At 35.2% G+C, this 14,233-nt stretch overlaps 1 protein-coding gene across 7 annotated transcripts in view; it reads left to right on the top strand.

Annotated features, from left to right (window-relative positions):
• The window catches only part of IPO11 (importin 11), an 82,070-nt gene that overhangs the window by 18,593 nt on the left and 49,244 nt on the right, over positions 1–14,233 (top strand). For all 7 annotated transcript variants that reach the window (XM_042028268.1, XM_042028272.1, XM_042028269.1 and 4 more), the window contains 11 exons: positions 1,959–2,162; positions 3,775–3,907; positions 4,852–4,910; positions 5,731–5,779; positions 6,987–7,057; positions 8,336–8,528; positions 9,329–9,481; positions 9,746–9,789; positions 10,689–10,779; positions 12,224–12,271; positions 12,848–12,953. In XM_042028268.1, the coding sequence (XP_041884202.1) occupies positions 1,959–2,162; positions 3,775–3,907; positions 4,852–4,910; positions 5,731–5,779; positions 6,987–7,057; positions 8,336–8,528; positions 9,329–9,481; positions 9,746–9,789; positions 10,689–10,779; positions 12,224–12,271; positions 12,848–12,953 (1,151 nt within the window). The remainder of the gene's footprint in view (positions 1–1,958; positions 2,163–3,774; positions 3,908–4,851; positions 4,911–5,730; positions 5,780–6,986; positions 7,058–8,335; positions 8,529–9,328; positions 9,482–9,745; positions 9,790–10,688; positions 10,780–12,223; positions 12,272–12,847; positions 12,954–14,233) is intronic.

The following is a 14,233-nucleotide window of genomic DNA, read 5'->3' as shown; positions in this document are numbered from 1 at the left end:
AACCTTTCTAACTGACATTTTAAAGACCAGTGGCTTCATGCTTTCATTTGTTTGTCCTTATGATATTTTTTGGGATGTCATTTTTTTAGGATGCAGAGAATTTTGTTTGGTTTTATGGCAGCAGTCTAAATAATTGCCTGAATAAATATGTGCAATATTGAAATATGTTAACAGAGTCCAGCTCCCTTTCTTTCTTCTTGTTCCCCAATCTATGTTGTAGGTATCCTGAGGTGTCCTTTCAGAGGAACCTTTCATTTAGTTCCCAGACTGCTTGATACGTCTGAGTTTTGATATCCTGTGCTCCTGATAACTGCACTTTTCCAGTCATAGATAGTTCATAACACAGTTGCTATCAGCTTGTGCTGTTTGCATCACTGAAGGCAGAAAAATTATGACTCTTGTATAGAAAGAAAAACAACACAAAAAAGTGAGAAATAGGCATAGTATGGAGATGTGATGATACAACTTGACTTCCAGGGGAGGTGAAGATGAAAAAGAGAATATACCATCTGCTGAGAGCATATTTCCATGCCCTCTGAAGATATTTACCATATGGAGGGAACAGTGGAACAAAATACTTCCTCAAATGTATGACACCAATTTTTTTTTCTCCCAATTAAAAAGCCAGTCCTCAAGATAAAAGTACTTTTGGCCTTCCTGGGAGGTTGCTTCTTGCTATGTGATCATAGGAAGAGGAATTTATTTGCTCCCCCTGCCAATTGACATAATTTGATCTGGTAATAAGTAAGACAGACTCCCAGTTTGTCCTTGAGAATGTTGATGTCATTTTCCTGAAGCAATTCTTCTCCCTAAGGAGCGTGGTAGGAATAAATAGTACAGAAAACTTGGTGGGGTTGTCAGACTTCAGATGAAACATCTCAGGAAACCGTAAAGAAGGAGAAGGGCATAGCTATCCCTCTTAGGCCTGTAAATCACTTGGATTCCTTCTGGGGGCCTAAGAACTTGACTTCTTCCCCAGGCTGGAAGTGTGCTTGTACTAGTGTGTCAAAGGAGAGAGTATCTGCTTCAGTAATCCAGTCAAGGACCTTTTCAATTAGAATGGCATAAGAACAGGGAAAACAAGAATGTGAAATTTTTGGATATTTGGGGTGGGGTTTTGAGGGACCATACAAAATATATAAGGAATGTTTAGGGGTAGGGAGTTGCACAGCAGCCAAGTGTGGAATAGACAGAAAGAGGGCATAAGAAAGGCCAGTCTTATGTAAACCATGAGTGGTCTGTACCTGTGTCTGAACAAACCCTGCACCTGATGACCACTGCCTGTCCTGTGTTCTGATTGCATCCCTCACCCATCTTGCTGTGTAATCTCACTCTGTTCATCCTGCATGTGTGCTGCAAGGACCAGGTTCCACCTGCTGGCAAGACTGGTGTGCGTGGGATTTGGGCCCAACAACCAAAGTCAGATGGTACAAGTGGTGCAGGTGTCCTTGGCCTATGGTGTGAAGATCTGGAGCAAGAAAGAGTCTCAGTCCCATCTACTGGGATGGGGTTTAGACTTACACATACATGTGCCTGGGGCTGGGAATGGCTCTGTCTAAAAGTCAGGTAGAGTAGAATTAAGGGTAATATGTATTCAACAGTGTATGTTCATGGAAAGTGATAGAAAAGATCATTAAGTAAAAAGTGGCTCCCAAATATTTGTGTCTTCATTTCCGTGTCTTCTAGAATAAATACAGTTACTGGTCTTTATGTAAAATTTAAACCAGGTGTCAAGTTCAGTATTTCATGTAAATACTTGCTACAAACATTAAATACAATATTTTTTCTCCAAATTTATTTGCATTCAGCAAATGTAAAAATAGCTTGAGAAAAAGCACAGAAAAATCTAGCAATCCATCCTAGTCTTTTTTGATTCAGGTTTTATTTGGCTGTTGGTCTCTTCATTATTCATTTCCTAAATGCCTTTCGATTTTGTGGTGTCTGTGTTTTTTTTGCAGATAGCAACTCAGATCTCTGTACTGATTGCTAAAGTTGCCAGAGTGGACTGCCCAAGGCAATGGCCAGAACTTATCCCCACTCTTGTAGAATCTGTGAAGGTGCAGGATGATCTTCAACAACACAGAGCGCTACTTACGTTCTACCATGTTACAAAGACCCTGGCATCCAAACGGCTTGCTGCAGACAGGAAGCTTTTCTATGATGTAAGTGATGTAATGCAGTATTGTAGAGCATGCAAATCATGTATTGTACATGCTTGCTTCTTCCTGAGTTTAGCTGGCAGGGCATTAATGGCATGTTTGTGGACTTTAATGTTTGCCCTTGAAACAAAAGTTATCTCATGTTGTGGGTATATGTATACTGTGGAATAACTGGAAGTCAGTTTCTGGGTGAGCTGCTTGAGATCTTTATTAATTTTGCATACAGCTTGAATGTTGTTAATTTTTGTAAAGAAGCAGAGCTTCGTCTATGGAACAGTATTTGCATATCAGCCTTATGACATGCATGATCTTACTTTTCTAGGAATTTTTTGAGGTTTTTTGAAGTGTATTCTGGATTCATAATTCAGTATAGTCTTTAACAAATACTGGGATTTAGACTTCCATATTACCATACTTTGGTTTTTTTATCATCAGCAGGAATATGTTTGAGGTTTTTGTAGGCCACCTCTTCAGGTTAATTAAAAGGCAAGATGTGAATGCAAATGCCAAATCTTGTGTCATTCAGTTTACATTCTCCACTGTAAAAATCCACTGATTAGAACACAGATTTAACTTCGGCTGTAGGCCATGCATGTCCAAACACATTTGGAGTTGGACAACAATGTAGCACAGCTAACTGAATTTAGTGAGTTAAACTTTTTTGTCAAACATGTTACCCTTCAATTTTTGAAATTTTATTGAGCACAGAAAATGAAGACTGTTTACAGAGGTTTAGCTATTTATCTGTGTAACAGTAAGATCAAATTTTAACCATCAGGAGTCTGAGGTATTGAAGACTGACTTGTAAATAGGACCTTTACTTACCTTTACTCAGTCAAAGCAACTAAATAAACAGGTCACGTGCTTGTGACTCCATTGATGTAAGGTGTAACAGACTAGCTGCAGATTTCCGTAATTATGAAGCTGTCAAGTGCTACCTGAGTGAGAAAAACTTTATCTTATGGTTGTAATTCAGATATCTTTGTCAGCTAAGCACTGTCTGTCAACTGTAATGTGAATTAAGTTTCAGATTTGTTCAGTTCTGCCTGATTAGAAACTATTTGTCATTCTGTATTTTAAAAGAATTGAGGGAAAAAATCAGTGTTTGCAGCTATCAACAAAGTAAAGTTAGTTTTGGAGTACGCATTGTTCAGTACTATTGCACCTGTAACTGCTAAGTGTGTCCCAGAGTAAGTTGATTCAGACATTAATTTAACTGTAAGATTGACAACTTGTCTTGTGGGAGAAGAGGTGATGAGGAAAACTGATAATTTTTTGAAGCATGATACCATATTATACCAGCAGCTGTGTTTACAGAAAATCAGGTAAGAAAGGAAATAGTTTTCTTTAAGGTAAGAGTCATAGACCCAAGTAGTCAGGGAGACCAGTGAGTGTATCGTAACATCTTCAAATTAAGGCAAGGTGTTTTTCTGGAAAACATCTTTAGATTAGTACAACTCAGTACAAAAAGAAACAAATTAAACATTGTGGCCCGTGATACAAGAAGCTGGATTAAATATTTTAATAGTCAAAACCAGCCTTTGAAATGTAAGGATTTATTATGCTATAGCAAAATTCAGGAAACAAAATATATTCTTCATCTTCCTTTTTGCAGCTTACATCAAGTATTTATAGCTTTGCGTGTTCCTTGTGGAATCATCATACAGATACATTCCTACAGCAAATTTGTGCAGGGGATGAAGCTGCAGCTGCAAATTCACTTGAAAGGACCTTGTTGTCATTGAAAGGTAATAATATAGAATGATGTTAAGTGTAAGGAATCAAATAATTTTCTTCACGTTGTAGAATGTGTAGAAATTCTTTGGTAAATAGTTCCCATTCTCTAACAAAGCCATGCCCATTGGGAGTAACTATATTCTTGGTTTATTTTACCCGTACTGTAAGGCAGAAGGAGGATTAATCATACAGAAGGGGGAGAGAGAGTAGTCTTGTTTCTCAGTATGTGAGAAACTGTGCATTCCACTGTGCATGTTGTAAGCAGTCAATGTCTAGGAGGTTGGAAAGTGGAGGGCATAACAGGATGTTTTCGTACATGTGTTGTAATGTAGGCTTTTATGTGTTTAGCACTGAATTGACGAAGCTGAGCTACAAGTTTCATTCCATTAGGTTCCACCTGTGTCCAGTGAAAAGCTAGCCTTAGCAGTCAGTTTGTATTTTAGTTTGATGCTCAAAGGCTTGTGAGTGGAGTAAACGCGTATCCTGACTATTTTGCCGCTTTGAACAACTGACATTTTTGTGTGCAGTGCTTGCAATGTAGATAATACATGTCCTGAATTGTTTCAGAGGATGCAGCATGCAGCTTTTCTGGGTTATTGGCAGTGATAAACCTGAGAGAATTCACAAGTGTCTTAGGGGCCTTACTTGACTGTACTTGGCCCTTTTCCTACTGCAAAATCGTTCAGGAGTTGAATACTTAGAGTTTTGGCAGAATTCTTCCTGATTGAGTAATTCTTGGAGTTCTCTTCATGATTTTACACAAGATGTATTTTAAAGTAATTTCAACAAAGGTGAATGTTAGGTGTGGATGAGGCATCCAGGGACCTAAAATTATGTGTGTTTTTTAAAGCTTTGAGTTGAAAGAAAGGCATGGCAAGTGGAATTGTAATTGTGTTCTGAAATTTGTTGAAACAAGAGCTGATAAATAGCTACACAAGTAATTTCTTTTTCCTAGTTCTTCGAAAACTAACGGTCCATGGCTTTGTAGAACCTCATTGGAATGCAGAGGTGATGGTAAGTGACATGTGCATTTCTCGTTCTTGATTAGAAGTCTTTTGTGTTGATTTCCGGTTTTCTTAGAGCTATGTTTGAAAATCGTTGAAAGGCACACATTTTTATTATGCAAAGGAAGATCAAGCAACATTCTCTCAAAGTTGTCCTACCAATAGTCTAGAGCTGTCAGATCCTAAATAGATTCTAAATGCTAGGACACTAATGTTTAAAAAAAGACGACACCTTTTCCAATTTACACACCACATGATGGTGACGCTTGTTGCTTACTGAAAGATGTCTTACATGTGCTATCTTCCCTCCAGTTAAAAGCATTTTGTTTAGTGATAAATGTGATGCCATACTTGTCCTATCATATTCTTCTGATAAAATTAGTTTGATTGAGATAAAAGCCTGTGGTATGCAGCCCATGGAGAGGGTAGGGTCTGAGAAAGAAACCTGAGCACCTTCCTTAACTGCAAGTGCTGCCTGTTTTGCTGGAGGAATTGAGTACCTACAGCCTATGTCCTCTGCTAGGAAGTTGAGAAGAGGGTAGAACTGGATAAGCATCTTTTAAAGGATATGTCTGTAGTTGCCTATCCTTCCTATTACTAGAGTTGCTGTGCTGTTTATGTAATACTAATAAGGACAGTTTGGATCATCTATGCAGTCTGCTTGCTAGCTAATTATTAATTTCACAAGGATATTGTTCAAAATAATCAAAGAGTTCAGTTAAAAGTTATGAGGTCATGTCTGAGCTGGTTGCACACCTGAACCGACTTCAGTCTGACATAACTAGTGCAGAATAGACTTCATCTTTAAAAGACACTTTTTTTTTTTTTAGGGTTTTCTACATGCCATATTTGAACGGCTGAAACAGTTTCTGGAGTGCAGTAAGTATCTGAATATTTTTCTTTGTCTTCACTGTTAAACACTAGAAGCTGGGTGAAAATATACAGCCTAGTGCATCATCAGTAATCATTTAGGTGCAATGTATTTTTGTATAAGTCGAAGCTACTTTAAATGCTGCTGAAACTATCAAAGAAGAATTCAGTCAAAGTGTCTTTTGGTATCCAGAGTAAAATCACCACAATTGTATTTGGTGTCATACTTCAACAACACTTTTTATGAGAATAGATATCTAAACTGAATAGAAAGAATCTTTTATAATAAATTATGTGTATTTTGATATTTTGGTGAAGTTCCTTTTTTCAGGAGCCTGTACTTCAATAAGATGGCTGATCTGGGCTTTGAGCCTCATTTTTAGAAGAGATGGAAACTGCCACCATTTGCCACTTTTACTATACTACAGTCAGCCTCCTTCTGGCTGTCCTTTCATTTTTGGCAAGAAAGGTGCATAGTTTCAATAGAAGGAATTGAAGGTCGTCCTGTGCTGAAGTTTGGTGGTTATTGTAGTCCCCTAGAATATGAGGACTGTGGGGTTTCTTTGTCCTAAGACAAGAACTGAGCTGAACCTTTCAATTTCCACTTTTCTAATCAGTAAGTTGTTTTGCAAAAGCAGGTACAACTACCTTGCAGGATTAGTGTTTACATTTATTGTATCGTGTTTCTGCCTGTACTCCTTCAATATGCCCCTTTTTGGTTTTTCCTTTTTTTAATAAAAGTTTTACCTTTTTTTTTTCTAATTCAGAATGTTTTCTAGTGTCCATAATAAGTTATTCTTTAAGGTGCAGTTTCTAGGAAAGCACATAATATTATGCAGTAATAGTTTTATTAAAAGGACATTTTTATATTTTCAATGCATACTTATTTTTTGTGTATACTGGCAATTGCTTGCATTATTTAAACAGTTGTTTGTCATTGAATTTCTGTAATGATGTCACAATTGTTGTAGCCTGATTGCGTGCAGTGAATTTCACTACAGCTGAGAGAAATGTTTTAAGATTTTTTTATTCCCAGTAATCATTACCTTGAATTTGACTTTGAATTTATTCTGCCCTAGAACTTTTTTCTGCTGACATAATCTCTTAACTACAGTAAAAATAAGTTCTTTTCCAGTGTTAATTTTTTAAAATTTAGCTATCCGGAAAGAAAATGAAAGTCTGAAAATTTATAGTTGTTAAATGTCTGATTTACCAGGTAGAAGTATAAGAGCAGAAAGCATATGCAGAGATCGTCTAGAAAAGACCATAATTCTGTTCACTAAAGTGGTAAGTAAGATCTCCTTCCAGTTACTGTATAGTTTGTAGTTCTGGAGGAGCAGTCCTTATCCAGACACGTGCCTTAAAGTGAATACATTTCTGACGTTTCAAAGAAATGGAAGGTACTGCAACTTAAAACTTTTTTAACAGATGTATTTTTGAAGAAAAGGGTGTCTGTTTACTCATGCTGATGTAGGTTGCAGCAGTGAAGAATACATTTTCTTAGCTCAAACAAAATTAAGTGCATTCCATTAAGTAAATTACTTAGCAAGGATTTGTTTAAAGAAGAGTTCCGGAAGTATTGGTAAAGCAATGGTAATAGTATTAAGGAATAAAGAAGAGATAGGCTTTACATTTTATTTTTTATAGGTAGTTAGATCACTATTTCCAAGGCTTTGTTAGGTCTATGGAATTACTGTCCACACTAGTTAATTGAAAGAAAATGAACAAAAAACTATCTTGCCTTCTGAGACTTGTATCATGTAATACACTTGGACTTGGCAGCTGGTTCTGTGTAACTGTTATATGCATATTGTATTGGAAGGTAATTTTAACGTTGACACTTGGTCTGGTTTTTTGGTTTTTTTGGTTTATTTTTTTAAGTTAACCAAACCTACAGAGTTCCCATTGTTTTCACATTCTATTCTATGTGCTCTGACACATTATTTTTGGTCTTTATCATAGTACTTACATTGCAAATGTGCATATTTTTTCACAGACCTGAAGAGAAAGTAAACTCAATTAATAGGTAATCTACCACCTCTAGAAATTCAGATGCAAGAATATAGGTTTAGGCATTTTTGCAGTACTAAAAGAGATTAAAGGAATCCACCAGTGTATTTTAGACCATTAAATGGAAAAGCTAAGTTGAGGAAGCAAATACTTGTACTGCAGTGTTGGTGTTGGGCGAGAGGAAGTTATATATCCCTCATACCTCTTTTACTTACACTGATTCTAATAGGGATGAATTATCTGCTGAAATATTCACTGTTTTAAGTATGGCTGATTATACTTTATTTACTACTAGCAAGCTGGTCCATTTGAAAATGGATATTGTTCCTCGTACTTAAAAAAAAAAATTTGAACGCAAATCAAGAATTTAGCTGTTAAATAATGCTTCATTAACAATTGATACTGATGTCTTCCTAATTTCCTGTCTGTGTTCAGTTTTCTATAATTTTATATAAATTGGCATCTGTTTTTGATAGCTAGTTTACTAAAGCATTTAATAAGACTTCACTAAAAGTATTTTGATTTCTTTTTTTCTACTTTCTTTTTTATTTTAAGCTTCTGGACTTCCTGGATCAACATCCTTTCTCATTCACTGCTTTGATTCAGAGATCACTGGAGTTCTCTGTAAGCTATGTTTTCACAGAAGCTGGTGAAGGAGTTGTGTTTGAGCAGTTTATTGTACAATGCATGAATCTCATTAAGATGATTGTAAAAAATTATGCATACAAGCCATCCAAAAATATTGAAGGTACTGCTACTATTTACTAAAATAATTTTTTATGTCTTGAGAAACATTTTGCTAGCTATTCCCAACAATTTAACTCCTTTATTAATGTTTTAATAATTTTTGGACTATTTATGATTCTGTCTCTATATTGACAATTGTTATTGTAATTTTTATAGTATTAATGTACATAGATAATGATGTGCCAAAAGAATTTTAGATGCAAAAGGAGCACAAATATCTTTTCTTTTTTGATTGTTTTAGTTTCCATTGAACTAATTTTAAAACGTATTGAGGTATAGAGTTTGGTTTATTTTCATCAACTAGTTTGTTGCATCTTTCCCGTGAGGTATGGTTGACAAAATGGTGTGTTTTCTGTAATTAACTGATACCAGTACAGTGAAACACAGAAACACAGTGGATTGGAGATGCAGTTGAATATAAAGAAGTTCATATGTTCTGCTTGGTAGGACTATGTTTAATTTTGGAACTTCATACACTGCTATATGTACGAATTAAAAAAATACTGCAGCCTTTCACATTAGTTTTACATGTGGCAGTGACTAGATAACAATTAGCATTCTCTTTATGAATTTGAAAAAAAGTTTCATAAACATACTGGTATGTGTCAGAATAGATAACTTGCTTAAAAACCTGCTTACCACCTGAAAGTCAGTTAAAATCTGCCATGAAAATACACTTTTTTTGTTTTTCCTCAGAGGATAGAAATTTTTTATTTATTGATTTCTTTTTAATTTTACTTGATTAGTCTTTGATCATTAAGCCACTTAATTGTAATCTGAAATCTTCATGTTTTATTTCAGACAGCAGTCCTGAAACTCTTGAAGCACATAAGATAAAGACAGCTTTTTTCACATACCCAACATTAATGGAAATATGTAGGAGACTAGTCACTCACTATTTCCTGCTGACAAAGGAAGAATTGACCATGTGGGAAGAGGATCCAGAAAGCTTCAGTAAGAAACATGCTATACAGTTGGTTGTAGTTTAATTAGATATTTGTATATGTGCTTCATATCCACATGGTCTCTACAAATTGCCTGCTGCAATATTGGCCATTTTATTTCCTGCAGTCTTACATGGACAAATATTCCCGCTAGACATTCTTTTCATAACAAGAGATTTCTCAGTAGTCTATGATATCCTCATATCCAAATGCTAAACTTTGTTTGAGCCTTAGTTGAAATAATACTTTTTTTTTTCCCTTTGTGAAATAATAGCTGTAGAGGAGACTGGAGGAGATTCTTGGAAGTACAGTCTCAGAGTAAGTGTTTCAATTTGAAAGAAACCGATTAAACATTCCTGAATGCAATTCTTGATAGTCTTGTAACCCAGATGGGTAATATTTTTCAAAAAAATCCTTAAGTTTCTTTAGATTTAGTCAAGTTTAACTTCATTCTTTTATCAGTGTTCAAACTTGCTGAAATACACGGGAATCTATGCACTTCATATTTTAAGAGGGAGGATAAAGGAGTTTGCTTCAACATTTGAATTATGTAACATCTGGTTAAAGTCAGCAGAAGCTGTCTCTTTTAAACTGATAACTGATGTAACCACTTATGACTTTGTCAGTAGACAGTAGACATGGTGAGTGAAGGAAGTTCCAGGTGCATCTTTATTAGTTAATTTTATTCATTAATTAGTTATTATAGTAGTTAATTCAGTTCAGATCAGAAATATGCTCTTGTAGTGTATCTCCCAATTGTAACTGCTGTGGTTTCCTTTGCAGAGAGATCTCAAGGTTTTTCTGCTGGATTACTTTTATTTTAAAACTAAAATACCCAGCATGGTACATCTTGTATGTTCCACTTGTAAAAGGGTGTTCAGTCCAAGTCACTGACCTAGAGCCAATAAGCCAATACAAAAACAACCTGTGACACACCTACAGTGTGGTCACTGGCTGCACAGCACCAGCTGTTTCACTCCACAGATTCATTGTTCTGCCACAAAACTGGTTGATACAGATGTAGCCATCAAACTCTTGCTGGAGTTAAAGCACAATGTATTGTAGAAAGTGGTATTTCTTACAGGACTAATTTTGCTACAATATATTGTGTTTTAAATTACGACCTTCAGTGTGAGGTATTCAGCACTGAAAATTTTAGCATAAAATGTATTTTAATTGCCTTTAATAGATTCTAACCAGATCTTTTAATTTTTCAGCCGTGCACAGAAGTTCTTTTTATTGATATTTTTCATGAATATAATCAAACTCTTACCCCAGTTCTTCTAGAAATGGTTCACAGTCTACAAGGTAAGTTCTTTAAAAAAAATGAAGGACATAAAAAATGTAGAATTGTTTACATTCATAACACACTCTTGTCAACTATTAAACAATTTGACCTTGTAATATCTAATATTGTATAGTGCATTCTCTCTGTATTTTTGAAAGTACATCTTAATATTTTAAAATTACTTCTAAACTTACCATAATGAAATGCATTGTGTATCTAGGAGGAGAAAGTCCTAAAGGCTCTCTGCTTTTCATCATAAATGTTTTAGAGGATTGACAAATGTGGCATTTCTAATTTCATGAGGTTTCAGACTTTCTTGACAGTGATCCACAAGCGGAATGAATTCTTTGGGTTGTTTTTTGTTGGGAACTTCTTACTCAAATATTGCAAGGCAGTTCATGCTGTGTCTCTGCCAAAATCTTGGGGGGAGAAAAAACTTCAAAATAAAAAGTTTGTTATACTGTCACTTTGGAGAGTCTAGAGGACTTTCCAAATCTGAAGAATCTGCTTTAAAAATTCATGGGGTTTCTGTATGAAGACTGAATTATTCATAGGTTGGGGAATGATTCATATTTTCTTTGTTTTACTTTATGATTCTTTGTCCCCAAACTAAGTTTTATAATGGCCAGGAAAGATAATAAGTGGGAGTGGCTTTTTTTTTCCCTGTCATTTCAACTCAGGTTGTTTCCCCTAGTTGTGCCTTAGTTGACTTACAATATTTTGTATTCAAAGTTATCAGAAAGGATCATTAAATTTTATCAAAATAAAATACTGATTTTCTGAGTTTACAGAATCTCTTCATAAATTGCTTTGTGTACATAGGTTTTGAGATGGCTCGTTGTGCTGTAATATGGGGAGTAGTAAAAGATTCCTTATCATAGGGTTGATAGGTAATGTGTTTTGTTTTCCAAAAATTACATGAGTTAATACTACCATGATAAAAGGTATATCCATACTTTTTTAACTCTCCTGGCGCCCATAGCAGCTTTCTTCTGCTCTTCAAATTGAGATTTACTGTTGAAGTACTAGATGATATGAAGAATCCATTAATTCTTAAAACTTTGGAAAATATTTACTTATAGGCATGCTTATATAAAAAATAAGGGAACTAGGTCTAGGACCCTCTTGGATGTAGTACTATGTGGTTGACAGTTGTCTGCAATTTACAGATTTTGAGTCTGTTCATTTAAAATACTTGCTTCTGACTTATGTTTATGTTGCTATTAAAAATGTTCATCTCCAAAGAAGTAAGTCAAAAATAGGGTAGGAAAGCAGAGATTTGCTTTTGGTGTATTCACTGAACAAAGTATCAAAAGTGAAATGACTGAACTTGTAAATGAAATAAAAGCAGTGAAAGCAGTCTTAATTCGTGTCTTACTTTCTTGAAGCATTTAAGTGCTTTAAATGCAAGTTTCTTGCATTCCTTGTTTTAGTGACACTTTTTTATTTAACTTTGGCTTGTAGGATCTACCAACATGGAAAATACCAATGCTATACTGATCAAAGATGCTGGTAAATTAAATTTTACTTTATCTTTGAAGTAACAGAGCCACTTTTGTGTATGTGTTTGACTTCTTAAAATTTGCATGAATTCTCCTCTGATTGATGTTGGTCTTGACCTTTGAAAATGTGTATGTAAAAATACACTGCTTTTTGGCTTTTTTCTGGAGCAAGCAATGTCCTTTACTGAACTGTTCTTTCTGCTCTGCCAAGTAAATGACTTTCAGTGCTTTCATGGAGATGCTCTGTCCATTTTACAAGTGAGGAGATTTTATGGCAAAACATAATAATTGTTTCTTATGGAACCATCCTTGATGATAGAATAAGATCCTTATTGTTCTTTTGGCTTCTAGCTCTTTTCAAGAATCTAACCTTTCTTCTATAGTGTCTTTCTTCTACTATTTCCACCAGAGCTCCTTTTCACCATGGTCTGATAAAACTTTGTAAAGAAAGATATGCTTTAGTTTTGTTTGCTTTATTATGTTCAGGTTACCAAAATGTGGTTTGAATATTAAATTAATCTGATTATTTAGTATTAAAAGATTAACATTTAAGCAAACAATAAGCATAACTATTGTTTTTCCCCAGTGTATAATGCGGTTGGACTGGCTGCTTATGAACTATTTGATAGTGTGGATTTTGATCAATGGTTTAAAAATCAACTATTAGCAGAACTACAGGTTTCTCATGACAGGTAAACATCTTGGTTTGTTATGCCTTCATCATTTAAATACAAACTGTTGATACAAATCTGATAAGATACAATGTCTAATAATTGCTAAGTTGAAAAATACTCAACCTTGAAACATATCCACTAAATGAGTAGAGGTATGAAATGCATACAGATAACTGATACAGTCACAGAAGTGACAGTGTTCTTGATAGTTTATGTTTAAATTACTGTGTGGTGGATACTTCCAGGGTTCTGTAAAAGTATATTGTCTGTCTTCTTGCATACATTAGAGTTGACAAAACCTTCTAAGGATAACCACCTTCTCTCATTTAAAGAAATGAGACCTCCGGAGACCCTAGAGTCCTCTAGGCAGCAAGTCCAACTGAAATCTGTGGAAATAGTCCCTATAAAACTGTAGTTTTATAAAATAGCGATTCGTTCTTCTCTTTTAGTTTAAATACAAGCCCTCTGTAATTCTGTTCTGTTAATTTTGCTGCAATAAATAGGGGAAATAAGGATTTGGGTTGTGTTGTAAAGAGTGAATGATTGCGGGCTTGTTCTACATGAAGAGTTTTTTACAGTCCATCTGCTGTGGTGTTTCCTTCTCACCAAGGTCACCCTCACTTGGATGGCCTTCACATGAGTACCTCTTATTTAGCGAATATCATGGGGTACTTTGAAAGATCATTTTTGGCATCTCAGTACAGACTGAGCTGTCGCTATCTGGAAGACACTGTTCCTCCCTTTTCCTCAAACTCACTCTTTCCCCAGGGGAAGGACAGTGACCACTATTGTGCATGCTGATCCTTATCAGACAAGTTCAAATCAGGCAGTGACTCTAAATAAGTATGTCCTGTTTTTCTCAGCACAGTTATTAGCGCTGACCCGAATGTCCTTTGAAGACTGTAACTATGTTTTTCTTCTACATTTGCAGTTCATCTTACCAGTGACAATCTTTATGTGAAACATCAACTAATTTGTTTCCTTATACCCTTAGGAGCTACTATAAATTGTAAATTATTTCTGTAATGGGTCAGCTCTTTTATTTCCAAATGCTCTGTTTACATAGAGAGTTCGTGTAGAGTGGAAGATCCTGTTAAAATATTAAAATGCTTCCTTTCACTACAGTATACTTTTAAAAAAATTAATTACTTACTTTTGGATGTATAACCTTATGTTAGTGTCAAAGAATGATTGCCACAGTTGTTTACCTGCTGTCTCCTAATGCTTTTATTCTTTTTCTCATTAGACTATTTTTTAAACTAAGATTTCACTTACTATTTACAAGTGGCCAAGTATTC

This window comes from Corvus kubaryi, unplaced genomic scaffold (assembly GCF_017639235.1).
Source record: "Corvus kubaryi isolate FWS band 111438036 unplaced genomic scaffold, C.kubaryi_AGA036_p1.0 37308, whole genome shotgun sequence".
NCBI lineage: Eukaryota > Metazoa > Chordata > Aves > Passeriformes > Corvidae > Corvus > Corvus kubaryi.
Note: the sequence above shows the minus strand (reverse complement) of the source record. Positions and strands in the feature narration are given on the sequence as shown.